Raw genomic sequence first — 27,531 nt, forward strand, 5'->3', positions numbered from 1 at the left:
TGTTTAGGATGAGGAATCTGACATCACTTACCCCACAGTTGGGTCTAGGGCAATTCCTCTAGGATGCCCCAAGTTTTCAGTTATGAGAGTAAGACGTTGACTTCCATCCAAGTTGACCACATCAATGCGGTTGACTTTTGTCTCTACCAGATAAAGTTTATTATTAATCCAGTCCACAGCCAGATTCTCTGGCGCCTCAACAGAAACATTAAGAATTTCTTGGGTATTTAAGCCATTTATGTCAGTGGAAAAAACCTGAAAGAAAAGTCATAATCAATATACTTCCTAAGCCTGAGCATGGACTCTGTTCTCCTACATTTTACTTAGTATATATATTTTGTACAAATCAGTTACCTCAACCTTACAAACAGCTGGCTATTATATTTTACATTGTGGGTTACAAGGAGAAAATGGATTTTGTTCAGAATACATATAAGGTAAACACATGTTTGGATTCTGTGGAGGTTTTTATTTTGTTTTGCTTTTTTAAGCCTGCATTTTTTTTTTCATCCTTGGTTTAGATTTTTGGGGGGCGGAGGTGGAGATGTTGGTAGCCTGTTTTGGTTTTTTATTTTTATTCAAATTACAATTGCTAACGGTCCAAAATTTTCAATGTTGTGTGTTATCTCTTAATTAGAACCTTATAAAGGCATACTTGGTTTCATATTAAAAAGAAATATAACAAGAATAAACAAATAAGGTTCTATGACTCTTTAGGAGTTTCTAAAATATAAGTTTTTAAGAATCTGAATCTGTATTATATTCAATATTCTAACAAAAATCAATCTTACTACGTAAAATGATGTAACAAAATTTTGGCCGTCACATAAAAAGCTGCCAGTGTTTTTTGCCCAACACTCAACTGTACAGTTCCATGTACAAGCTGAAGTTTAGGGGAAAAAAATCTGATTTTTATCATGCAAGTGAGCAAGAGCACTTTTTATATTTTAAACGATCAGGTTTCAAAAATGACTACTGGAATATTTATCTAGTATTGGAAGGTCTATGATTTCTTTTAATTATGCTTTTGGACTCCTTTACGAATAAAATTAAAAGTAGCTCAAGGCTAATCTAAATAATAGCTGTCTTTGTCTCACAGGTCACATGTAATAGTATAACATGGGAAGGTGCTGATTAACACCTAAGAAAAGGGGCCTTTCTTCCCCCCGCTACACCCCCCTTACACCCCCCTATACCTCTACACCTCCAAAATGAAAAGCTATCAGCACTTGGTCCTTCAGGCTCCATTCAGCTCTACCCTTGAATTTTCTATTTACCTTATCGTGCATGGGGTCTGTCCAAAAGACCATGCGCTTTTCATAGTGAAAATCCACACCCATAGCCTCGCCACGGTTTTTAGACTCTGCTAGAATCCGGAAGTTCCTTCCATGAAGATCTCCAATGAGCAAATCCCGACCGTTGGAGAAGATAATGGAGGCCTCACTGACTGCAAGAAGAGAGCGAAACCAGTGAAGGACCGACTGACGTCAGCTTTGGTGTTCCCCATGAGACAAGCAGACAGTAATCACCCTCCCAATATTACAGGAAGTGAACTGGGTCACAAAGATGCTTGACAAAGTGAGTTAGAGCAGTGCCCTCACTACTGGTTCAACGCAGTTAAGAATACAAGCCCCCTAATGATTCTGACACGTTATAGTCACGGGTACCTTCATGTTCTGTTTAATACAGAATGCATTTGAAAGACTCTGGGAATGTGTGGCTCTGGTGGATCCAAATTTATACTACATACTCCCAAGTATGCAAAATAACACAAAGAAATAATTCACGGAGTCTTATTTGTAGTAGCTTAAAGTAAGGTTGGCTGGTTTAAAAAGGTACATGCAAGGCTGGAGGGGTGGCTCAGTGGTTAAAAGCACAGACTGCTGTTCCAGAGGACCTGGGTTTGATTTCCACACCCGCATGGCACCTCATAAGCTTCTGCAACTCCAGTTCCAGGTTTTCTGTCTCCCTTCCCTAGATTCCCCGGGTACCAGATGTGCAATTGTTATTGCACGGACACACATAGGCAAAACACCCACAGACATAAGAAATAAATAATTTTTCTAGAACTTTCTGTGCATTCAAAGATGGCATTCTATGCCATAGTAAAATGTAGTTGATGCAGGAAGTAGGGGGGTTCATTTCTGTCATTGTACTCAGGAGGTTGCTGAGGCAGGAGACTGCCCAGAGTTAGAAGTCAGTGTGTGCTACACTATGCAACACTAATTCATAAATTTCAACCAAAAATAATAATAATAATCAAGAAAGAGTTAATACAGAACATAGTGACATTATCAAAATGCAGAACTATATGCAGTTTACTAGTAAATGTTAAAATGGGATTAAATATCAGTAATTGTACTTTTTGTTTTTGCATTTTCAAATTTTCTAAAATTGCAATGAAGCAAAGGAACTATTCATGGGAAAAGAAATATACTTGGAAGAAAGAATAAAGGATGGAAGAACATATTTATATATGTATTAAATATGAGTATACTTAAAAAAATTTTTAATATGAACATATTTTTATTTTGCTGTCTGGAGACAGAATCCTGGGAAGTCCAGACTGTCTCAGACCCACTAAGGAGCTAAGGATGACCTTGAACTCCCACCTCCTCCCAACTGTTAAGATCACTCCAGACTGATCATGCGCACACTGCCTATTCAAAAATGAACAAAGGTGGTTGTCGAAATCACATGAGCAGTACAGTTTCAGAAGGCACCAGAGGCATTTAAAAGCCAAGTGTGAGTGATAACTGGGACAAAAAGGGAGCTAAGAGCTGGGGGTGTGCCTTAGTGGAAGTCAAGAAGGAAGGGGTGAGGAGTCAACACCCAGAAATCCCTGAGGACAGACTGATTTCCACAAATAGCTGAAATTCAACATTCAGAAAAATATAAACCAAGTTTAGTATGTTTTGAAACTTTCTAAGTTATTTCTACAGGTAATTTAACACATTTGTGATAGGTAAGTTAAAGATTAAACTTGGTGTCAAATGCAGCCGTAACTCTACCATAAAATTAATTGGGTGGTACAATGGCCTTGGCCAATAAAGAAGCCATTAAAATGGCTGAAACTTAGCTGGGAACACACCTTTAATCCCAACATTTGTAGACAGAGGTAGGTAGGCAGATCTTTGTGAGTTCAAGGGCAACCTGGTCTACAGGGTGAGTTCCAGGACAGCCAGGGCAAAAACCAACTAAAAAAAGGGCTGAAACTCAAAGATAGAGTGCATGATTGAGGCCTTAAATTCAATACTTAATACTGAAAAGGGTAGGGGGAGAAGAAGAAGAATATTAGAAATATTCACACCTTAATAATAATACACAATTAAGGCTTCTCTTTTCTTTCAGGCCACAAGGCCACCGCCACTCTGTGGACAGAAACGCTCTTTCCTTCTGTCATCAGTTAAGGAAGTCTCTGGTCAGAGATGCAAGAGTCAAATACTCACAGGTATCATTGGCTTTGCAATGCTGCTCCCGCTCCAAGATGTACCCTTCTTCACAGAGACACCGGTGTCGGCCTTGTCGGTTTTCACACTTCTGGTCACAAATTCCCCATATCTGGCAGTCATCAAAATCTGCCGTGAGAAAAAAAAAAATACATAATCATATTCATCAGTATTTCTTGGGGGTTCCCAGAAAGAAATACTGTGTCCATGAATATTGTTACAACTTTGTCCAGAGAAGTACACAAAAAAAACAGGAAGGAGACATTTTTTTTTTCTTTTCTTTTCTTTTTTTTTTGGTTTTTCGAGACAGGGTTTCTCTGTGTATCTTTGCGCCTTTCTTGGAACTCACTCTGTAGCCCAGGTGGGCCTCGAACTCACAGAGATCCACCTGCCTCTGCCCCCACCCCCCAAGTTCTGGGATTAAAGGTGTGCACCACCACCACCACCACCCGGTGACATTTTCATCAAGAGAAAAACCAAAAGCATTATCTATGGGAAGACTTACTTATAGACGGTGTACCCACAGACTCATGTTACTCTATCTCATTATTAATATTGGCTCATAGGATTCATGCATTTTGTCAAAAATGCTTCCCCTTGAAAACCTATGCTTTTCCAATAGTAACCATTTGTCCCCTAGTTACCTGAGCATGAGTTTCCCAGGCTTGCCTGCCACATTTAAAGTTCAGTAGCTACATATAATTACTACCTACAAGAAGACTGAAGAAACAGCACTGGTTTGGAATGTGTAGAAATGACCCCTCATTAAAATTGGTCTGTGGCTGCAAATAAAGTATTGGGGAATTTCTGTTTACGCAAATGTCTTTGCTTTGACCTCAACGTCATAAGCAACACTAAGATCATCTTCAGAGGACATTAGGATTCATCTCAGGTCATCAGTCGTGGAGGCAATCACCTTTACCCGCTGAGCCGTCTGACAGGCCCAAAACTGAAGGTGTGGAGTCAGAGGGCAGCAAGAACGGGGGCACCAAACAGACGGACGGGAACTGTAACTGGACATCTGAGGCACAAATGCCCTTCCTAGCGCCCTTGCTTTAGATGGTTGTGTGAGATTGCGACCATTTCCTATCACTGGATGTTCTCTCCTTTGCCACGCACCAGTGCCAGTCAAGAGAGGAGTGCCTACACGGTAAGACCATGACTCAAAAGAAACCACCACCACAGAAAAGACTGTACCATTTAGATCCCTCTTGTGGAAATGAAGGCTAATTAAACATCTATCATCAGTTGAATAAGATAAGAAAATGAAAGCAGAATAGGGGGACTTTCATGAAGCTAGGAGAGATGTGGACACGACCTGAAACACAGCCTGTGTATGCCCCCGTCCCCTTCACATTTATCTATTTCTCTTCCTTTCTTATTCTTTGCCGCCGCCCCCCCCCACACTCCTACCAAACACTGCTTTGACAAAATTTAAAAACCCTTTTGGCTTAGAAGGCCTAAGATGCCTCCATCTGACTGTGTGAAAGCCTGCATGCTGAATGACCTCCATGCCCTGCCCCTGAAGCACAATGTCATTCTGTCAACAAACAGCATGTCCTGTCAATCAGAAACAATGAGCCCAGTCCATTGTTCCCGCATGCCACAGAAACTCCACTGCCAGGTCAAGACTACCAGAGGCCAACGAATGACGGAAAGACACCAGATTCCATGTCAAGATTACTCCGTTTTATTCTTAATCACCACATTCAATGTTGAAGAAGGCACCCAACACCTGAAGTTTCTGTAATGAGTCAGCCGTGCAGAGAGCGAAAAGCAGGCAGAGGATTTGTTGAGTTGAAATGCTTGAGAGAGCAAACTAAAACAATTTCCCCTGAAATCTCAATTCGACTTAAGCAAGCATACATCTGGATTCTTAACGTCCTGTATTTTGTGAACAAAGAGAAAAACAGTCATCTTTAAAACGAATATGAAAGAGTGTAGCCAGCCTTAGAACTCAGGGGTAAATCATGCATTCTTGAATCCTTGACAGGAAGGTCACAGAAAAGGCCCCTGCAGGTGGCAGGGCCCTTCCAGTCACAAAGGCTCTCAAATGTAGACTTTTAGAGCTCATCTCTAAATGAGGTTGTCTGTAAGCCTGTCCCCGAAAGAGAGTGGGGGTGGGGGGAGACTGAAGGATGTCCACTGGAATTTAAAACTGGTCCCTCACTGTTCGACATGCTGCTTCTATTGTGCCTCAGACTGAATGTGTTTGGTAAACCCTAAAAACAACTGCCGGCACAGAAGAACGAACGAGGAACTTCTGCACCACATCAGTCAGCAGGCTATGTGTAAAACTGGACAACTCAAAAAAAAAAAAAACTTGCCATGTCAGCTTTCCACTTCTCAACATAATAAAAAAGGAAGAGACCTGAGCCTCTGACATTTAAGAAGCTCTAGTAGACACAAGCCTCAGTTCAGAGTTACATATTGGAAAGACAGGAAATGTGCTATGAGGAAAAGGGGGAGAGGGGAAAAAAAAGCCCAAGAACAGGTTGTGGGCAGCACAGGACAGGGGCACACTGAAAAAGCAAATCACTCTTGCCGAAAAGACTTGATGGCTTATCAAGTTTCCACAGCAAGACAGCTGACACCCAACCCCCCACCCCACCCCCTCACACCCCACTCCCCACCCACCCTTCCATGCCCCCGCCCCCACCTCGGCCACTTGTTTTGGGGATTGTGAAAGGAAAAAGGGAAAGCTGACGTAATACTGAGAATGTGGCTTCTGGTATTTCTCTTGGAATGCCTTTTCTACTGAGAGAAAAGGGAAATGCCTAGAGAAGGAAAAGCCTGGAAATGGGATTGGCAGCATGCTGGCAGCCAAGGGGGCAGAGCTGCCTGACGCTGGCCAAAGGGGCAGTCTCACCCCACAAATGAGCACCGCTCCCAGGAAAATGGAGTGCCACTCAGATGGGGGGGGGGAGCGGGGGCGGGGCTGATGGAGAAGTCTACCGGCCAGATGAGGATGACCCTGTGTGCAGTTTAACCCTTGACTGCATCCCAATGCAACAAGAATAAACATAAGAAAACATGTCAGTTTCAGAGAATATTTTATCTGCAAAACGTCTTGAAATTATTAGAAACATGGATAGAAGTTTGTAGTAATTTAGATTTTTCTGAGTCTCAGGGTGAAGGGCATGAACCATAGGGTTTCATGTAGCCCAGGCTGGCCTCAAACTCACTATATAAAGGTCAAGGGTGACCTTTAACTCATGATCTTCCTGCCTCAGTTTCCTAAGTGCTAAGACAACAGGTGTCAGGCTCACTTTATTTTAACACTTAAGACTAAATATAGTCACTTAAGAGGGACAGTTAGGCCACAGGCATACCTTGGGACACGGTGCTGATATTTAAAAACCTAAAATGGGATGTGTATGGGAGCACATAATCTATAATCTCAGAACTCAGTGAGCAGATGCAAGAGGATAAATAAATAAATAGGAAACAGCTACATTACTTCAGATACCACAGGGACAATTTCTTCCGATTATTTTACTGAACATAAAAATTCAGCATTTGACAGCATGTAAACCCAACTCTCCTAGTTCTCACTAACACTAAGAACATTTCAAGAACTCTAAGTTAGTGAGCAGCAAGACAATTTTGCCTTCATACTGACTTGTCCTCAAGTTATTTAATTAAAAGCAAACATTTCCAAGTTCAATTTGCAAATGCATCCAAGTGACTACAGATAGTTACGAAGATCAATTATATTCAATAGTTGTATACTTACATTCTAGCCCAATACTGATAGTAAAAACTGCTTGTAACTTCATTAGATTTATCCAAATTCAGCATTTTTTAATAAAATGGAATAAAATTTTAGAATTTTCAGAATAAATACTTTCCTAAAACAAAGTGTGTGTGTGTAGTGTGTGTGTGTGTGTGTGTGTGTGTGTGTGTGTGTGTGTGTGTGTATGGAGGTCAGAGGCTGAGTCTCTCCTTCCACCACATGGTTTAGGAACTAACTGAACTCAGAAGCAAGCCCCCCCGACCTGGTGAAGCCCTGGTCCCTTCCTTCAAGAGGTTTGCTTGTGCTGCTTTTCAGTGTTTGAAAACCAGCCTGGCTCTATGCCCTCGCTTACGTTTATACCCATGTACAGGAATGGATTTGAAGGACTAGGAAAAGGAGACCATGAGGGAGAGAAAGAGGTATTGTGGAGGGGTAGACATAAACATAAGACATCGTAACAAAGGAGGAAAAGAAACAGGTGAAGACGGTGGGCAAGAGTACACTAAGGACTCAGGGAGATGGATAGGAGAGTCAGCAGGAACAGATTTTGTCTGAAAACGCTGCACCACAACCCCACAGTACTCATGCTAACTTAAAAAAAAAGGAAACCAGCACTGCCAGGGCCTCTAAATATTTCCCAAGGGAGCAGGCAACTCAGCGGGTGAATGGGGACATGTCACCTCCCCTCTCCAGCTTGTCACTCTGCCACAGCCTCGGGGCTGAAACTGCCCCGGTGTCCCTCTGGCACACTCTGATGAACTACTTGGAGCTCCCAGCTGCCACTTACCAGTGCAGGTACGGCTGTCGTTGACGTTGATGATGTGACTTGGGGGACAAAAACATTCTCCCCCGAATGGTGTCTGGTGGCATTGGTACTCACAGTTTAGTAAAGGGCAGTTGCCCATACCTAAACAGAGAGAAGGAAAGAAGCTCTTAAGTGGATAGACTATGACAAGACCATGTTGGCCTAATAACTTCCAGATGGAAACACCAAATGAGCAGCATGCAGTAGAGCGAGAAAACCAGCCACCTTCCTGCAATATTATTTAGCAAATGCTTCCTTTGGGTTCCTTAAACCCCCCTTTATTTTAATGTTATAACATCTGTTATGTGTGGGCCTAAGTGGCTACTAGTGGTTACTAGTACCATTCATGAAAAATTGGGTAATAAGCTTTGGTAGTGATAACTTGGTTGGCTTCAAACAGTAGGGTTTCAGGAGATGCCTTTTTTCATTCTGTTATTGTCTATTTTCTATAATGATCACATATCATTTGTTTATTCTGAACTTTCATAATAAATCTTGCAAATTAAATGGAGGGGCATTTAGATATAAGAAGTGTTGTTTGTTGGCGGTGGGTGGCGGGCAGTGGGGGGGGGCAGCGGTGGTCCTTGGAATTAGAATTATATGTACTCATCTGTGAAATCAACTGTGTTAGTGTCCAAATGATGAGATCAAGTTCAAAATTGTATTCCCCTCTGAGATGTGAGATGTTCTCAGAATAGATGGGCTAACTGGAGGAAGGAGATAAAAAGGGTGTGGTGGCATACTACATAGTCAGTTCAGTTTTAGCACTGGAAAATAGTACCTATCCTAAGAACCAAGAGAAGAGAGCCAAACAACACACATTCTAGGAACCGGAAGTATAAGGCAAAAATATCAAATGTATGAAACAGGACAGAGGACAGAGTTCAGTGGGTAGGGCATTTGTATCACACTAAGCCCTAGTATTGCACAAAATAAAAATCTCCCATGCATTAGAGTCATCATAATTGTTATTCAAACAACTTTCCCTGTTGTCATGTACTTTCATTCCATTCTGGACTCAGCCAAGCACGACACTTGCAGAAATTTAAAAATGCTTGAATGTTGGAGCTTGCTCTTTCCACCATTGTCCAACCAAGACTGGCTTTGTATAGGCAAGAACCACCACGAGAAATAATAACTGTTTGTCCCTGGAGCAGCCGGTGTCAACCGACAGCGTTGGCATTCGAGAATCTGCTCTAAAAACATCCCGGATACAGTTCCCGCACTCACTACAGTGTCTTCCAATCGTGGTGTTATTTTCATCCTCTCCATCTGGGCAGTCTGGAACTCCATCACAAACTTTATCAATTGAGATACATCGTCCAGACCCTGGGCAAGCCCATTCTCTTGGGTAACATGTATGATAACGGTGATCACTTTCTGAAAGGCAAGAAAGGAGAGTTATAGACCACCCTAGGTAGGGATTATGCCATTCCTAATGACCCATGGTTATAAGAAGACATGGGCCGGGTGAGAAACAAAAATCCAGACAAGCTATCTGTTGCAGCAGAGTCTACCACCAGCCTTTTCCTGATATCCTCTAGGATCACATAACTTCTTTTGAATGAGGCAGCCAGCAAACATTGATCATCAAAGGAAAACGACAACTCAAAAATGGGAAGGCCACCCTCTGGAACACAGAAACATAAAATGAGTAGATGCTTCCAGAAACCTGGCGAATGTCAGCTAACTGAGGACTGTGGAAGGGACCGCTGGTGACGGCAGCACACTGAATACCAGGGGCGATTTCCGTCTCAAATGACAGTTTATGGGAAGCTGCCTGAACCTGCCCATCCTGAATTCCATTCCAATGTTCCCAGCACGGCCCATCCTTCAGTGACTCAAAAATAGAAGCTCACATGTTACCACAGGCCTAAGGCATTTTTAAAGGCTCTAAAGTTTAAAACAAATTACATTTTCCCTCCTTCCCTGGCTTATTATTTGTGCATCAGTAAGACAAGTAGTCTTGAAGGGAAAACAAAAGTGGTCTGGAGAGATGGCTCAGTGGTTAAGAGCACTGGTTGCTCTTCTAGAGGTCCTGAGTTCAATTCCCAGGAACCGCATGGTGACTCAGATCCATCTGTAATGAGATCTGGTGCCTCGTATACATAAGGTAAATCTTTATATACATAAAATAAATCTTAAAGAAAAGAAAGGCATAAATCTCAAAGAAAATAAAGGCATAAAGAAGGACAAGGAACTGTCCTGCCTGCTATTCCTTAGAGATGGGAAGGAGAGGATTATGATTCTTGATGGGACTCATGTCTAGTCCTTACCACATCCATCTTCATCACCAGAATCTTGGCAGTCATCATCTCCATCACAGACCCAGTTCTGATTAATGCACTGGCCATTGGAGCAAGTGAACTGGTGGCCTCCGCATGTGTCATAGGCTGAAAGAGAGCAACAGAGAACTACAAAGGCACAGTCCCTGGGGAAAATCAAAGTGCTCGTCCACTGCCTGCATTCAGCTCCCAGAAACTGATGCTTCTACATCGGTTTGAGCCTTAATAGCTTGACAAACACGGTGGGTGGGGGGAGGAAGGAAGAAGAAAAGGAGGCCAAAATAATAGCAGCTTTGCCTCCAGGAAATGAACTCAGGAGCTGGAGAACAGAGCTGTGCGGTGATCAAGATGCCAGCCGTGCCAACACTCAGCGTTTACTGACTTTACCACAAGCATTGACTGTCATCCACACTGTCGGAGTCACCCGTCCCACGGTGCCTAACTCTCTTTAATGCCCAGGTTCCAAGGAGAAAATCATGCCTAACTCCCCAGAAAAGCAGGGAGATGGGGCACCAGCTGATCAAAGCAGGTGAGAGATTATTGTAAGTAGACAACCCCCAGGAAGCAGGTGACTCGTAGGAGCTGGTAAAACAGCTATCATCATGTCTTCTTACTTTACAGTATTCCAAGAAAGGAAGTTTGGAGTACAGCTAAGACACAGAGATATTTGTTGTGTCAGAAAGATGCAGAGATAATGAAAGTCATTCACAACAAACATAGAAACTTTCCTGGACTTCTAACTTTAATGCAGTGGAAATTTCAAAACTGGAGCTAGAACCACTGTTAGGAGGAAGCTCCCTTTTCTCTCAAGATCGACTATCAACGTCAGAGTCCTGTGACATGTTGTGACTTGCCACTCTGTCTCAAAGAATGTAAGGAAGAATGCAAGCTATTAGTAACTTTGGCCTCTACTGAGATCCCTGGAGGAACCCAGGTCAAGCAATACTAACAAGATTGCACCAATAGTCTTTCCATTATCTTTTGGCTTCATCTGCCATCAGACTTCTTTGAGGGGGAAAATGCAGTCTGTTAGTGTATGGGAGAGAAAGAAGTACTCCTTGTCAGATGACCCAGTCTGAGGAAACACCCTTACTGCAATTGTGTTCATCGCTGTTGTCTTCACAGTCATTGTCATGGTCACAGACATAGGCACGAAGGATGCACTCTCCACTGCCACATTCAAATTCCTTGTGTGAACACAGTACAGCTGAGACACAGGGTTAAAAAGAGAAAGAAAGAGATAATTTCAATTGAATTGTCACCTTCTAATTTCACTGGAAGATTCTACCTCATGTTTTAAAAGTCACATATTAGGCAGTGGCCAATGATACAACCAGTCCCTGGGGAACTGAAAGGGCCTGATTTGTAGCTTCTGCCAAAATTCATGGTGCAAAAACTCCCACTGGTGGATGATTTCAAACAACGAGTTAATATGGATCCAGTGGACACAGGCTTGGGAAGAATTGTATGCATTTGTTCCTCTCGAGTCAGTATAAGCCAGCGTCAACTGACTACCACACACACCTCGAAGGCACGTGACTTACTGCAGTTAGCTTCATCTGAGGAGTCTCTGCAATCAATTTTCTGATCACACTTCTGACTCGTGTTATAACAGGCTCCATTGGCACAAGTGAGTTGATCACATGTTGGATAATCTGTTGTGAGAAAAAGAAATAACGAATGTTCCTTTCAATGAACATTTCCTTCAGTTGGCTGCAATATGCTAGGCATTGGATGTGAGATGGCCCTGACCTCCTGGGACTAGTCAGGGAGGAGCAAGTGTACTAATCAAACAAAGACACACACAGCAAATGATATACAAATGAGCAATCACCAAAACTTCACCATAGAAACATGTGGGAGCCAAGAGATAGCTCCCTAAAGATGTGTGTGTAACTTTTGAGATGAAAGCTGATGAATTATAAAATGATTCAAAATGGAACTCCTTCCTATATAATACAAATTACATCCTAGGAAAACCCATGTACTACTACACACGCTCTGGAAAAGTGAAGGGCTATTTCTCTCACTGGAGGGGGCCGGGAAGAGAGCAAGTCTAGAGACCAGGAGACCTTGGCCAAGAGCAGAGAAAATAGCCAGTGGCTATTTACTCAACCTGCTCATTTTCTGTCTACATATATGAATAATACCACACAGGGTAGACAGTCCTAAGAAAACAAAGTCTAGAAACAGCTTTAAAAAGCACGATTGTGGGGCAGGAGGAGGGAGAACAAGGGAATCCGTGGCCGATATGTAGAACTGAATTGTATTGTAAAATAAAAAAAAAAAAAAAAAATTAAATAAATAAATAAAGGGAAGTGAGACTTGCAAAAAGACTGCCCTATAAAAGCAGTTTCTAATATCTTGGAATAAAAAGAAACTATGTGCTTCATTTAAAAAGACCTGAGTCATGTAAATATAATGCACTGAAGCATGAAAAAAAAAAAAAAGCACGATTGTTCCTCAAGCACGTATCATTGTCATACCTCGGTGTCCATGGAGACTGGCTCCAGGATCATACTGTGAGTATCAAAACCCAAAGAGTCCTGAGTCCCTTATATAAAATAGTGCCGATTTGTGCATAATCTGCATCCATCCTCCCGAACATCTCATGTATCTTTAGATGGTTTGTGACTCCTCATATAATGAAAATGCCTGCAAATACTTGTCACGCTGTGTTATTCAGACAGTAGTAACAAAGGGAAAGTCGCTACCTTAGTGCAGATATCTTCAACCTTGAAGTTGCCGAATAAACAAATGTGACTGAAGAGTTGCTACAATACATACATATATACATACACACATGCATGCATAACATGCACATACATACATAAACACATGCATATATACACACATACATACATACACACACATATGCATACATATAAATCTATCTACACAGTCACATTAATATTAACTAAATGTTTAACCTAGATTTCTGGGTCATAGAAGAAAATCAATGCCCAATGCAGGAGTGGCAGGCTGTCTGTCTGCCCTGTATGTCCTTTACATAATGACACTCTTGAGCTCATGGATCCTGCCTTACTTATTTTAGAGTAAAGAACTGAAACACCACTCAGTGTATTAAAAAAGAAAAAAAAAATGTTCACTACTACCAGGGATGGTAGCTCAGAACTGTGACTCCAGGAAACTGAGGCAAGAGGGTTATTTTTTTAAGTTTGAGGAAAGAAAGCCTGGACTACATAGTAGGTTCCAGGCCAGCCAGAGACACAGAGTGAAACTCTGCTTAAAAAAAAAAAAAAAAAAAAAAAAAAAAAAAGCCGGGCGGCGGCGGCGGCGGCGGCGGCGGGTGGCGGCGGCGCACGCCTTTAATCCCAGCACTTGGGCAGCAGAGGCAGGTGGATCTCTGTGAGTTCGAGGCCAGCCTGGGCTACAGAGTGAGTTCCAGGAAAGGCACAAAGCTACACAGAGAAACCCTGTCTTGAAAAACAAAAAAACAAAACAAAAAAAAAAAAAAAAAGAAAGAGGAAAGTGAGGAAGACAGGGAAGATGAAGAGGAAGGAGAAACAGGAGGAGGAGGAAGGAGAAAGAACTGGTCAATATTGCTATTGAGTTTCCTATCCCAGGTAGGCATCTTAGTTACATGACTTTTTTTGAATGTCTGCTTTGCTTTGTTACTTTTCTTTCATTTTGTGACAGCGTCTTGCTATGTAGCCCAGGCTAGCTTGGAATTCACTGTGTAGATCAGGCTGGCCTCAACTCATGATCCCCCTGATTCAGCTCTCCTAGGGTTGGGATTACAGGTGTGGGGCACTACATCTTATGTGACATTCTGTATGTCCTTCACACAAGTGTGCTCTCCTCCTGAGTCCGATTGTCTTTCTCACTGAGGATTATTTTCCTTGTGATTCTCAAGTTGTTTTCCGACTTATTTTTAACCAAGGAAAAGGCAAGTTTCAAAGTGAGATAGGTAGCACATCCTTACCTTGAAGCTAAAACTATGTATGCTGAAGAACCCAACTTGAGATTTTACACACATGGTCCCAAAGTCTTTTCAAGCAAAAGCTGTGTACAGAATCCTTGCTAAGCTAAATTCACCTTGTCCTGATGTTAAAAATAAGATCAAATAATATTTTTCCAGTTTTCTATAGTAAAAGACTTATCCTAATTCCTTTCAGATTCCAGAGCTAGGCCAGCAACTGTTCTTCCATATCTGAGTTTTCAAAGTTGCACACAGTCACTGATCACATGACTTCAACAGAAGGGTCTTTTCCACGGCCCTTAGTTGCTGCAACATGAAAGTGTCCTAGGTGTCGGGAGCTCACTGAGGGGAATGATCTTGCCCTCCTCACTTTATATGGGAAATGGACAGCCACAGGGGATGGACGGCCACAGGGATGCTTCTGGTACTCTGGGAAAGAAAGGGTATGTGATCTGAAACCTTTGGAGGAACAAAAGATTTCCCCACACAACAGGTGTCTTGGTGGCAGCCATGAGTGCCCTGCAGCTATGTAAGGGACATCCCCAGGGTCCAAGAGTTTGAAGGACCCAGAAACTCTAACAAAGGGTGGTTTAGTGTTGTTACCAAAAAAAAATATATTGGTGGACCAAAGGTCAAAGTGCACACGACTCAGCATGTGATCATGTCTGGTACACAATAACTAAGCATATCGCTCTGAACAGTGTTCTTTAAAAAAAAAAAAAAACAGTAAAAAGAAGTTGAAGAACACATAGACCCTTATCTAAGATAATGAGAAGAAAGCAATGAATGGGGTCGGTTGTCAGATGTCACCATCTGCTTGCTCTCTGCGACCTTCTACTTCTGAAAACTGAATTCATAAGATCAAACATCAAAAACAAAACAGGCTAACTACAGCTTTAAATGTGTTCAGAACTTTATTTTACGATAGCCCAAAACTGAGTTCATACTTAAACTGCTGTTTTCCTTTCATGATGGGGATGCTGTGGTTTGCGAAAGTGCCTTTAATGGGCCACACTGTTTATTAATTCTGCCTCCCAGAGATGTCAATGGCCAGGTGAGGGCCTCACTCAAATCCCTCACCCTTTACCCCACCACCACCATGTGCCAGAGAGTTCCAGGAGTCAACACATTATCTAGCCTTCTGAGTGCAGCATCCAGCCCAAAGCCAGCTCTCTGCCAGCGCTCTGGCCAGATAAGCCTCCTGTCAGAGGGAAAATTTATTTGGGTTTGGACTGTGGCTACCACATTTAAGGTGATTGTTATGGCTAGGAAGGATCTGGAATCAATGTGCTGGGCAAGGCCCTTGTTTTCTCCAACCATAAAACTTAAAGGAGATTTTAATCAGTATCCCCTGACAAGGCCCTTTCCCCCCCCCCCCCGAAGCTAACAGGGCCGGATCAGGGTGGTATCAGGATGGCCAGAGGTCAGCACTCCGAATGAAGAACAAACAGCTATTTTTGTCTCCACCTAAGATGATAATGAATCAAACAAAGGAGGACAACGCCCAACCACAAGGCCTGTACACCTTCTGGTCTGTGTGTAGATAACTTGAGGTATAATCCCCCTATGGATATCCACCCATAAGAAACAGGTCCAAATTTCCCTTGCTAAAAAATGCCAAAAATGATAAGGAATTTCAAGCTAAGCCATGAACAGGAAACCATAACTTTGAGAGTTTATATATTGGCAAACCTACACCTAACCTTACACACCATGGAGCAAAGTCACCCAATGACCACGGTGTCTTGCAAAATTGTCAAGCCGAGAAAGCACAATGCAAGGAACCAACTCCTGAGAGCACTGGCTTCTTTCTGGACCTTGTTGACAGGAAAGACTCACGAGGACCAGTTAATTAAGACAAAAATGTCACCCTGCTCCTTCCTCTTTTCCTGTCCCAATGGAGTGACTTGTTCCCACAGACTGACGTGCCACAAAACATACACACACATTGTTCTCCCCTTAAGTGGTTTGTTTTTTGTGCAAGAAGCTTTCATGCTATAGTTACATAATCAAGAAGGTCCAGGCACGATGGCACCAGATCTAGGGAGCCAGCCCGTCTACTTAGTGAAATATGGGACTGCTAGGACTATACAGAGACTGTCTCGAAACCAAACCAATCAAGAGAGAAGCCATCTGAATACAGCAGAGGGTCTGAACCTCTAAGATTGGAATCATTCGCCCCAGAAGACACAGCTCTAAGATAATGGTCTTCATTATCCTATGAACACTGTAAGGACATAGACAAGAAGGCACAGGCCTTCAGTCTCAGGATCTGGGAGGCGAGGCAGGTGGGGGAGTTGAGGCCAGCCTGAGCCACATAGTGAATTCCAGGACAGCCAAGACACAAAGACCCTGTGGAAAGGGAAGGAAGGGAGGGAGAGGGGGAGGAGGGAGGGAGGGAGGGAGGGAGGAAGGATAAATGGGGGAGGAGGAGGGAGACTGGGAGAAAGGAGAAGATAGAAAGAAAACCAAGTAACTCAAGGCAGTGAGATTCTTTCTCTTAACTTCCCATCTACTTTAGGAAACCTGGAAAGTTGAGGCCATCTCCACAGTCCAGACTCATGGCGTATTCTACAAAGATGCCAATTTGGTATGTAAAGTCCCCAATTTCCAACCTAGCATCTGTGTGCACTGGCCTGGGATGAGACTCAGACTGTGTCTGAGACTGCCCAGAGAGCTACTTCAGCCCTCCTTCCACCTGCACAGGTACATACACACTGGCCACATACACTCCAATACAAGAGTCAACAGTGCAAAGACTGCCAAAGTACAAAAACTGCCCTTGTGTTACACACATTTCTGTGCACACATTTCTAACATATACCACATTTAGTGGCACTGTTCCAATATAGAAGGACTTGTGGAGCTACGTGGTGTCAGCGCCTTGGTCCTATCTATTCCTGTCTCATCCTCATGATTAGTCCCAGTAGCCAGCTGCACCTCCAAATCGTGAAAATGGACTCCATAATCCAAGAGTGTGGTTTAGCCCGGCTGCTGGGAGCCCAAGTCAGTATGTGGACCCGGTAGTCCACAGAGCGCTGCCTTCATCTCGATCTTCTATTCTTTTCCTTTCCATCTACCCCGTGCGATCCTACTCAACATTTAAATACTGAAATCCACCTTCTTAGGTCTGAGTTTAAACAAAAAACAAATGCAGTGCCATGCACCTGCAACCCCAGCACTCAGGAGACTTGGGCAGGGGACCTTGAGCGTGAGGACAGCTTAGACTATGTAACAAGACCCTGTTGGGGGGCGGGGGAAGAGAATGGCAAGTAAAATCAAAAGTCTTACAGCCTTTCAATTGTGTCAGGCTATCATGTATAATGAATATAGACGTAATGTACTCATACAGCTGGCCATGGCGGCACATGCCTGTAACTCCATTACTCTGAAAGAGATCTGTACAATGCATTCCAGGCTACATAGAAAACTGATGTCTCAAAAGCCCAAACTAATATAAAAAAAAAAAATTACTGTTACTTTATACCACAAATATCAAGGTACTGTAGATGGAGCTATGTAATAAAACTCCTAATCTTGTGGAATTCTCATCCTGTTTGAAGGGATGGAATAACAGACAACATAAATGCTATCCAGAATATTACAAAACAATAACTCAAGAACCGTTATGTATATAACAAAATGTTGGTGGCTGCGGACACTGACAAGAATCCTCCCAAAGTTGGATCTTTTGCAGGCCAGCAGGGCTATATAGTGATAGCATATCTCAAAAAAGGGGGGGGGGGGGCAAGAGTCCTTAAGGACAACTGTGTGTGGCTTTGTTGTGACACAGACAGAGGATTTGGGCAACAACTAACTGTGATCTTAAAATTGTTATAAAGGTAGGAGATATTTGTAAAGTTTTTGTTTGACGGAGACTAAATTTAAAAGATTTTTTTCCCCTCTTTTTCTTCAAATTTCAGGACCCAGAATCCTGGCTCGGTGTGAGAATGCTAAGCAGGTACAACTGTACTGGGATATGTGTGCCAGGGTCACTTGAACAAGGCTCACTGGGCATCGGGTTGTGAACAGAGGCTGCAAGACAGTGTGTTCTTCCTGAGAGCCCTCACAGTCCAGCGTAACTTCAACTGTCTTCCTGACCCCTTCCAACTGCGGCCTCAGTTGGAGTTTCCGCAGTTAGGCATATAATGAAAAAGTGTTTAAATTCTGAAAAAAAAGTCAATAGAAATGAACCATCAGGGACCAAGCAGGCGCGGTTGAGGGCAGACCAAATACCTCCGCTGACCAGCAAGAAAGCCTCCATTGTAACAGGGATTTTACCCTTTCTTTAGCATTCCTAAGTCACAAAGAGAGGGCTGCAAACCCACGATAATTAGCGATAGTTTTACTTGCACCAGAATCATTCCTATCTGGCGCTCAATAAAATGAAATAATCTTTTTCACTTCCCTGAAAATGGCCACTATTTTCGAGCAGCCGAAAGTCACTGCGGTATATTAAATGAATGACCCATAATTGGGGCATTGTTCTGATGTTTATCTAAGACTCTGCATGAGTGGTTTTGCTTGATGCTAATCCCATTACAAGTAAAATGGACTGCAGTTTTCAGTCTTTCTGTTCCTTTAAAAGAAGAAACGGACAAGCTGTTTAATATCAGGTGCCATTTTACAGATGACCAGATTGAGTAATAAAGTAACTGGAGGGGAGGGCTGGGGGGGGGACCCTGTACTATACCTATTTCAAAGCTTTTAACTTAGGTAGAAATACTCCTCAAGGTGTAGAATAACCAACACTACATGAAAACACAGCAGGCAAAAAGGCCAGATGCATTAAGCATCTCTTATGTCATAGGAAATTTATGTGAGGGGGTGGCGCAGAAGGCCTGGCCTCAGACTCGGGAGTCCGCCTGCCTCACTCAGCCTCCCAAGTTCTGGGATTACAAACATGCGTCACCAATGCCTATCTCACACTTTGAGGTCATAGATGATCCATTTATTGGGCCCTTAATCCTTCTGCCTTTCTCCCATCCATTCTCTACCTCCTCCCCCCATCTCTACCTCCCTAAGAAGACTCCAGCACATCATTCTTTGTTCTGGAAAGGAATTCCTGGAATGGACACAAGGTGTTCTCTCTTGGAGGGCAATGTCTTGGCTTTAGAAACTTGAAAGAGTGGGGATCATAACATAGAGGTCTGGTCTCACTGGCAGAGCTACAAATAATAGAGCCAAGCTTCTTGGTCTTCAAATATTAGGGAAATAAATTATCTAGAGTTTTTCTACTTCATCCATTGTTGTCTGAGTTATCTCTAAGTATCTGACAGATTATGACCCATTTCTGATACAACCTTATCTCTGAGAAAAGGGAAATGTAAGTCATAATCATAATCTTGTTTTGCGTTTGTCCACAAGCAATGACTTCTGGGCAGAATAATTACAGAAGCAAGAGGAAAATGTGCCTGGCTTCTGGTTGAGTCTCACTTAACCCTTGACCACACAGGAACACTAAAGCTGCTGCATGTCCAAGCTGATGCTTAAAACAGCTAAGCATCACTGATGACATGGATCTCAGCAAAGATTGTCACTACCCACTAACACAGACAGCTTGGCACAGCATGCTGTACAGAGGATTGTTGCTTTGATGCGACATCCCCTTCTAGAAGGTCCATACATCTGTTCTGTCTGAGTCATTTGCAGCTGGAGCAGCAAGAGGGTGGTCTTGCTCCCGAAGACCTTTGACAATGTCTGAAGACATTGAGTTGTCACAATGAGCATGTGCTACTTACTAGCATCCAGTAGACAGACATATCCTACAATACACAGAGGAGTCTTGAATTCCCAGATGCCATTGGTGCCAGAGTGACAACTTTAGATCTAGCTAATTTCCAGGAGATCCAGGAGACAGAAAAAAACAAAGAAAGAGAGAGAGAGAGAGAGAGAGAGAGAGAGAGAGAGAGAGAGAGAGAGAGAGAGAGAGAGAGAAAGAAAGAAAGAGAGAAAGAAAGAAAAAACATGAAAGACAAAGAATGCAACCAACAGAATCCACACTGGAAAATTCTAAAACTACTAACATGACTTCCTCTCCTCTTCCTCCTCCTCCCCTCCCCTTCTCCCACCCTATCCTCCTTTTGAGTTTTTGTTTGTTTGTTTGTTTGTTTGTGTGTATGAGCATTTGCCTGAACTTTAAAATAAGACTTCCACAGTAAAAAGCCATAAAGAATAACTTGTAAAATACAATCTACTAGTATGCTAGCACATGCTTTTAACCCCAGTACTCAGAAGGCAGAAGCAGTGAGACCTGGTCATTGCAAGACTCCTTAAATAAAGGAGATTTTCTTAAGGCCTTATGTGCACTGAAGAGAACCTGACATGTCTCATTCCAGAGGCAGGATCTAGACTAGGAATCGCTCTCCTCACCTTACCAAGCACTTGCACTGAAAGAACATCTGTACTTCAAAGAGTGTTTCAGGTCTGGTGGGATGGCTCAGTAAATAAAGTCACTGGTCACCAGGCCAAAGACTTGAGTTCAATCCCCAGAACCCACATGGGGAGCCTCGTGTGCATGTAAATGTATGTGTGTATACACACACACTTAATTAATTGATCTAAAAGCTCAGTCCCTTCCTCTTCTCTTTCTCACTGTGGCTACTTGCATGCTCTCATCCCACCCAGTTTTTTCCGAAAGATCCAAAGCAAGTTGTACTAGCAATATTGGCCTTGGCTGGAGTCTACTCACATGGAAACACTCCAAAGACTGCCTCGTCTGCCTTTTCCTCTCTCAAAGTAGCATTCCTTCAGCCTCAGTACATTTGGAATAAAGCTTCATTTTTACACATTTGTAAATAAGGGATAAAGAAAGACAGCCTGTGGTCTGGTGGTACAAGCTTCTGGTGTTCTCTTTGTGAATGATGGGCCTTTCCTCCTTTTGGTAGTGGCCAGACTCTGAGCATGGCAGTCTACACCCTTTGGCGTTTTAGTTGCTATATTTGCAAGAAAGTATGATGCCTGACCTGCTGTCCTAGTACTGGAATTTATAATGCTCTGAAATCACAGAGTGCATAATATACCATTTACCACCGTTGTGTGGTGGTAAAGAACCTGATGTTTGCTTCACAAAGTAGCAAGTCCTTGATTCATGAACACACACACACACACACACACACACACACACCTACCAATTCTAAAATAACCAGTGTCTGGTCAATTATCTGCATAACGTCCAAAATGAAAGGAAACAGAAATGGCATTCCTGGTCCTCAAGCCTCCAGGATCGGGTTACAGAGGCGCACCACCACACCTGGCGTATGCACGGCTGGGGATCCACTCCAGGCCATGATGCATGCCATGATGCATGCCATGATGCATGCCAGGCAAACACTCAGCCAACCGAGTTACATCCCCAGCCAAACGTCTGTCTTCCCATATAGGGTCTCACTGTGTAACCCTGGCCAGCCTAGAACTTGCTATGGTGACTTGGTGGCCGGCCTGCTTGCCTCTGCTCCCGATCACACTCAGCACCTGACAGTTCTATATAAATTTCAAGGGAAACAGATTCCTCTTTGCTTATTTCATAGTATACAATACAGCAGTTTCTATTTTGACTGTTATTATTTATACATTATACAGAGAATACTGATTTATATGCCTTACTTTGTGGTAAACAGTTACAAACTAATCTAACATTATAGAGAAATACATTTTCAAAACATAACTATTTTCCAGAGTAATCTAGAATATAGTCAACCAAAAGGAGAAAAATTGAGAAATTTTACCTAGAAACATAATCAAAGCAATGTAATAAAGCCATAGATTTTTTTTTTTTTTTACCAAAATGAATTTTGTGCTCTATTAGTCAATAAGGTATGGGAATTCTGTTAATCTTTAAAGTTTCTTACTTCAAAAACTTGACATGCTGAGTAAGGCAGGACAGAGTGTCTTAAAAATAGACTTGCTATCAGACCATCACCCCTAATCCACAAAAGAATCTGCCAGGAGATTTCAACAACAAGAGGCGTATTGTGGGCATTTCTGTCCATCAACAAATCTAGCAAGTTGATTAAAATGCCAAAGGCGAAACTAAACACTGTGCAGAGGCTGGGGCGGACTCACGGCAGTTTCTCTCGTCAGAGCCGTCGGAGCAGTCGCTGACGTGGTCACACCTGTATTCGCTCGGAACACACTGACCGTTGGAGCATGTCATCTGCTGACTTGAGCATGTGGTCCCAGCTGGGGAGAAGAAAAGAGGACATTATTACCAAGCGCAGGCTGGCCCATTGATGATTGCCAAACGTGAATGATGATAGTTAAGGAAAGAAACAAGCAGAGAACATACAGTGGATGCACACCTCACAGTGACGACGTGTAAAAGCAAAGGCCTTACACTGTGAAGTGCAGACAGTTCTGTTAGTTAACATGTGGTGAGTGCAATATGCATTTAAAAGGTATATGACAGAGGGCAAATAAGATATGGGCATTAAGCAAAGACAGGTAAGTACAGGGATAGAATGATACTTCAGTGGTTAAGAGCACTTGTTGCTCTTGGGGAGGACCCAGGGATCAATTCCCAGCACCCACATCGTAGCTCACAACCACCAATGACTCCTGTTCCACAAGATTCATCACCCTCTTCTGGCCTCCTCAGGCTCCTACAGGCACATGGCGCACATAAATTCAGGTAAACACACACACACACACACACACACACACACACACTATTAAATTAATGAATACATAAACAAATCTTTAAAAAGGCAGAGGACAGGTGTGGCTCACAGACACACAGGAATTGTGGCACTAGTGTCACAGGAAGCAGTGGTGGTATATACCTATACCTCCAGAACCCGAGAAGGCAAGGTAGAGAGAGAGGCAAGAGGGTCAGAGTTCCAGGCCAGCCTCGGCTACTTTACAGGGAGAGGGAATGCAATAACACCTTCCTCTCATATAGAAGAATAGACTGAGACACTTTACACTCACGGCTGGGGGCAAATAAATAACTGACCCAGATGAACAAAAGACCAGCAGGGAGCATCCAGGCCACATGCTGAGAAGGCTGGGACATGGAAGCGAAAGCATCAGTATCTTCACGGAGGCCACTGAAAATCATACCGTGGCTGGCAAACAGTTTGTTGGATATTTAGCTTTGTTATTTTTTAGACAGGATCTCACTCTGTCACCATGGTTGACCTGGAACTCATTACTGAGCTCAAATGGCCTCAAATTCAGGCCCCCAGTCTAAGCGGGCCTTTGCAGCAGGGTCAGGCCACACCTCACTCACTCGGCACTCAGATAAAAAGCACTCTGTGAATGGGAAAGTAGCACTAAGCCTTAGAAAGGTACCGAGGCCTATCAGCCAGGGACTCGTGACCAAGCATGAGCAGTGAAGGAAGGAGAGAGGAGAACCTCTATGTTCCCAGCACAGGTTCCAGAGGGACTCTGTCGACGGCAGCTCTCCTGTAAAAATCTATCTCCATAAAGGGCAGGCAGAAGATCTGGCACCTAAGCATAGACTTGAGTTATCAGCCCACAGAGCTAAGAGTGGCAGGACCATCCTGAAATGGGGCTCACTCACTGTTACTATTTTAATTTTGCCTATACTTCGAATTAAAGCCTGGGAAGCTAACCAGTTCCAAGCCTCAGGGGGTCTAATTCTGTAGTTAGCCACATCGTGTATGACCCAGCCTCTGAATGAGATTACCAGTTTAAGAATCTTCCCAGCCCAGTGTGGAAGAATTGGTATCACCTGTCTCTAAGGGGCTAGACTTCAAATGTCAAAGAACCAGAAGAAAACCCCGGCATCAACACTTACGGCAATTCTGACGTTCATCCGCACCATCTGAACAGTCCTGGTCCTGGTCACACACCCAGGAGTGGGGGATGCAGGTCTGCTCAGCAGGACACAGGAAAAAGCCGGATCTGCAGGTACGGGGAGCTGAAACAAAACAAGCGGGGTGTATGCTGGCAGACCTCTGCCCCACAATACAGCAGCAGTGCCTGAAGAGAACCTTGTCAGCTCTCACTCAGTTGAGAGTAATTAGTCCGTGCCTGAGTTCACTGTCACATCATCCATGGCATCTAAACAGGTGATCCCAAACGATGTACACAGAGGATAAAAGCAAACACACACACACACAGATCTAAGGCAAAATTATCAAAATCCTATTTATGTTAAAAAAAATTAGTGTTTTTGTTACATTTCTAACATCCAATAATAGTAAAGTGTCATAATAAATGGAAAATACGTGAAATGTGAAGAGAGAACCAAGAGTGAAATAATTATTTCCACATTTACTTGTTTTAGGAATTTGTGACTTCTGAGTCTTAATGTATGCATCCTAAAAACAAAGTAAACGACATGTGTCTAAGAGCCATGTGATGCTAGCTGTCATTGTCACAGGCACGGTGGATGTTGTCATAGGGTGCCACTGTCCATGTATGCTTACATCCTAGACTAACCGTGCGTTCTACCCACTACTTAAAAACAGGAGTCAGAGTGTGTTATTACAGAATCATATATATGATAGAGATTCACAAAATCATATTCTGCTCCTTCAAGGGATGATTCAGAAAATAAGAGCATCAGCACCACCCAGGGACTAGTAGAAACGCAAAACTAGCAGGCTCTACCTCAACACGGAATGAAAACTCGCAGTTGTTTTTACCAGCTCCCAGGTGAGCAGTTTGTGCCTGAGAGTGTGAGGGGCCCCTAACCCTTGCTCTTCCTTCCTCCCATTTCCAAATGCCTCACTGAAGCGCCACTGCCCGACTGTGCCCTGGAGGGGCCCATTCAAAACAACACTCATGTTGCTGCCTGTTTTCCTGCCTGTCAAAAAGCAGTCGGTGACTCACTGCCTCCCAACTAGTCAGGGAGAGCCAAGGACTTGGGGACAGTGACTTGAGAGCTGTGACTGTGACACCTGTGATAAGTGACTCAACTACTCTGAGGTTATTTCTTGATCTGAAATCTACTCAGAATAATGCTGAGGGATATTTACATAAAGAAATGTGTGAAAATGATTTCTAAAAGTAGATCTAAATAACTAGAATGAATTTCAGGTTCTTATCTAGATTTTTAAGTAACTGTTGTATGTTCTTTGTGGTAACTCACAAGTTGCTCTACGGCTTTTTACATATAAAAAGACGCTCCCCCTGAATTATAAACCACAGTAGTTCGCACACATCCTTTGATTTACAAAATTCCCCAGGAGACTAACCAGCAAACCTTAATTTTCAGAAATTAAAGCTTCAGAAAAACCAAGTACAAACCCCCTCTCAGTAAAGGTCACAGGCTCACAGCAAGGAACTGATGTAAACTGAGCCCCTCCCTCCAAAGGGAGCAAGACTTACTACCACTAATACCAGTTCACAAGCCCTAGCCCAGCCCTGGGTCTACCAAAGCATGCACCTTCTCTCTGCCACAGCCGACATCATACAGCACTTATTTGTGTCACTCAAAACAGAGCCAGGTCTGGCTCTTTGTCCTCACTTACGACAGCCAATTTCGTCTGTGTCATCCAAACAGTCTTTGGTCCCATCACACCTCCAGGCTGCAGGGATACAGTGCCCATTGCCACAGCGAAAATTCCCACTGCCACATTCTGTAATAAGCAAGGAAGAGGCATTTTAATAACAACAACAGAAACTCTTAACATGCTTCATGCTGCAAGGGGAGGTGGGAGGGGAAACTGGGAGGAGTAGAGGGAGGGGAAACTAATCAGAATGTGAGAAAAATATTTTTCAATAAAAGAAAAATAAGATACTTCATGAAAGAAATACAAGTTAGGGATGAAATGAAAAAATATTCAACTATTTAGTAGCAAAAGAATGCAAATTATGTGTAAAATTAGGAAAGCAATTTCACACTGATAACATAAAAGACGTTTGTTTGGATGTCTGCAAGAAGGATATTTTCATCCACCGTTGATTAGCCTACACCTTGGCATGACCTGTCCAGGAAGTGATTTGACAGCATGCACCTTGCTCTATAAAAAGGTTTGCTCTGCCAAGCATGGTGGCACATGCCTTTAATCCCAGCACTCAGGTCAGGAGAGAAATTTGGGACTTTCACATCTACATCTCCTTTTTCTAAGGAACTGATCAAATAACAAAATATTGAACAAGATTTGAAATATTTTCCCCACATTATTTATAATAAACTACAACACTCCTATCCAATAACAAGGTAGTACTTTCTTATATCTATGTCTTGGCATATTAGGAAATATATTCCATCTGTGGAAGTGGTTAGGAAGAAACAAAGACTCAGAGACGAACACTAACCAGAAGGTTAGCATGGCCATACCACTGTTTGCTTAGCTGCAATGTTTAATCGCCTTCCTTATACCTCTTAACTATTACACTATATGTAGGGACTGTAAATTCAGACCAACTTTGGCTGCTCTGTTCAAAAACTAATGTGCGCGGTGTCAAGGCTACAAAACAAATTTTCTGCAACTGAAGTGCACAAACCTGGCCCCAAAGATTAGCACACCCCAAGTGGCAGTGAAGCTGGAAAGGGGTTGTGACTGAAGCTCATTTCGTTTAGCAAATATATCCTGCAATGGCCCTTGGGGAGTAATCTGACAATTGGAAATCTGCAAGCTACCCCAAACATCAGGCCAGTGATCTCCCCAAGAATTTTGTGCCAGATAGAAAATATTCTTCCAAGAGGGCAGCCAACACAAGCCCAACTTGAAAAAAAAAATTCAAATTTATTTCAAACCCAAGAAATTGGAGTATTTTTCAAAGTTGGAAAAAATAATTTTATTTTCCTTCTATATTAAAGTAATCATGCTAAATCAGAAAATTCAGGTTTCTGGCTATAATTAACCCCACCTTAGCTAAATATACAGATCAATTACCTACTCCTAGAATAAATAAACAAGATGTTATCCTGACTTGTGTAAATGCAGGCGTATCAACAGCGAGACATAAACAGAGCTAAGTGATCTATTCCTAGGGAATATAGGCTACTTTGTTCATGGAATGTTCAAATCTGATTGTCTGGTAGTGACACCCTGATTTATAATGTATGCTGCAAATGGTCAGAAACTTCCCTTGGCTAGATGGTGGTACCGAGTGGTACAGGAGTACGTACACCCAAATACCTTCTATAGACTAATGCATGGTGGTGGTTGGTGGTGCGGGCCTGGGGTTGGTGGTGAGGTCTCTTATCAACTACCTTTAAAACACAACAACCTCCCTTGCAAAAATGCCCCTAAGGAATGTACAAATTCACTCTGGAATCCCAGAACTTCTCATTGGATTTTGTTCTACAAAGCAATATTTCCCTGGGAGATTAGGGGCTTTGGAGGCTCAGCTGTTAACACAACATATATTAAATCACTTTTATCAATCAGGTC

General features: G+C 42.8%; 1 protein-coding gene across 1 annotated transcript in view; it reads right to left on the reverse strand.

The window, feature by feature from the left end:
• Lrp2 (LDL receptor related protein 2) overlaps positions 1-27,531 on the reverse strand; it is a 162,068-nt gene that overhangs the window by 103,487 nt on the left and 31,050 nt on the right. The window contains 11 exon segments of the mRNA XM_028882005.2: positions 32-255; positions 1,278-1,447; positions 3,450-3,578; positions 7,973-8,092; positions 9,221-9,370; positions 10,267-10,383; positions 11,369-11,482; positions 11,820-11,930; positions 22,283-22,399; positions 23,979-24,101; positions 25,660-25,767. Coding sequence (XP_028737838.1) covers positions 32-255; positions 1,278-1,447; positions 3,450-3,578; positions 7,973-8,092; positions 9,221-9,370; positions 10,267-10,383; positions 11,369-11,482; positions 11,820-11,930; positions 22,283-22,399; positions 23,979-24,101; positions 25,660-25,767 — 1,483 coding nt within the window.

This window comes from Peromyscus leucopus, chromosome 4 (assembly GCF_004664715.2).
Source record: "Peromyscus leucopus breed LL Stock chromosome 4, UCI_PerLeu_2.1, whole genome shotgun sequence".
In the NCBI taxonomy this organism is placed as follows: Eukaryota; Metazoa; Chordata; class Mammalia; order Rodentia; family Cricetidae; genus Peromyscus; species Peromyscus leucopus.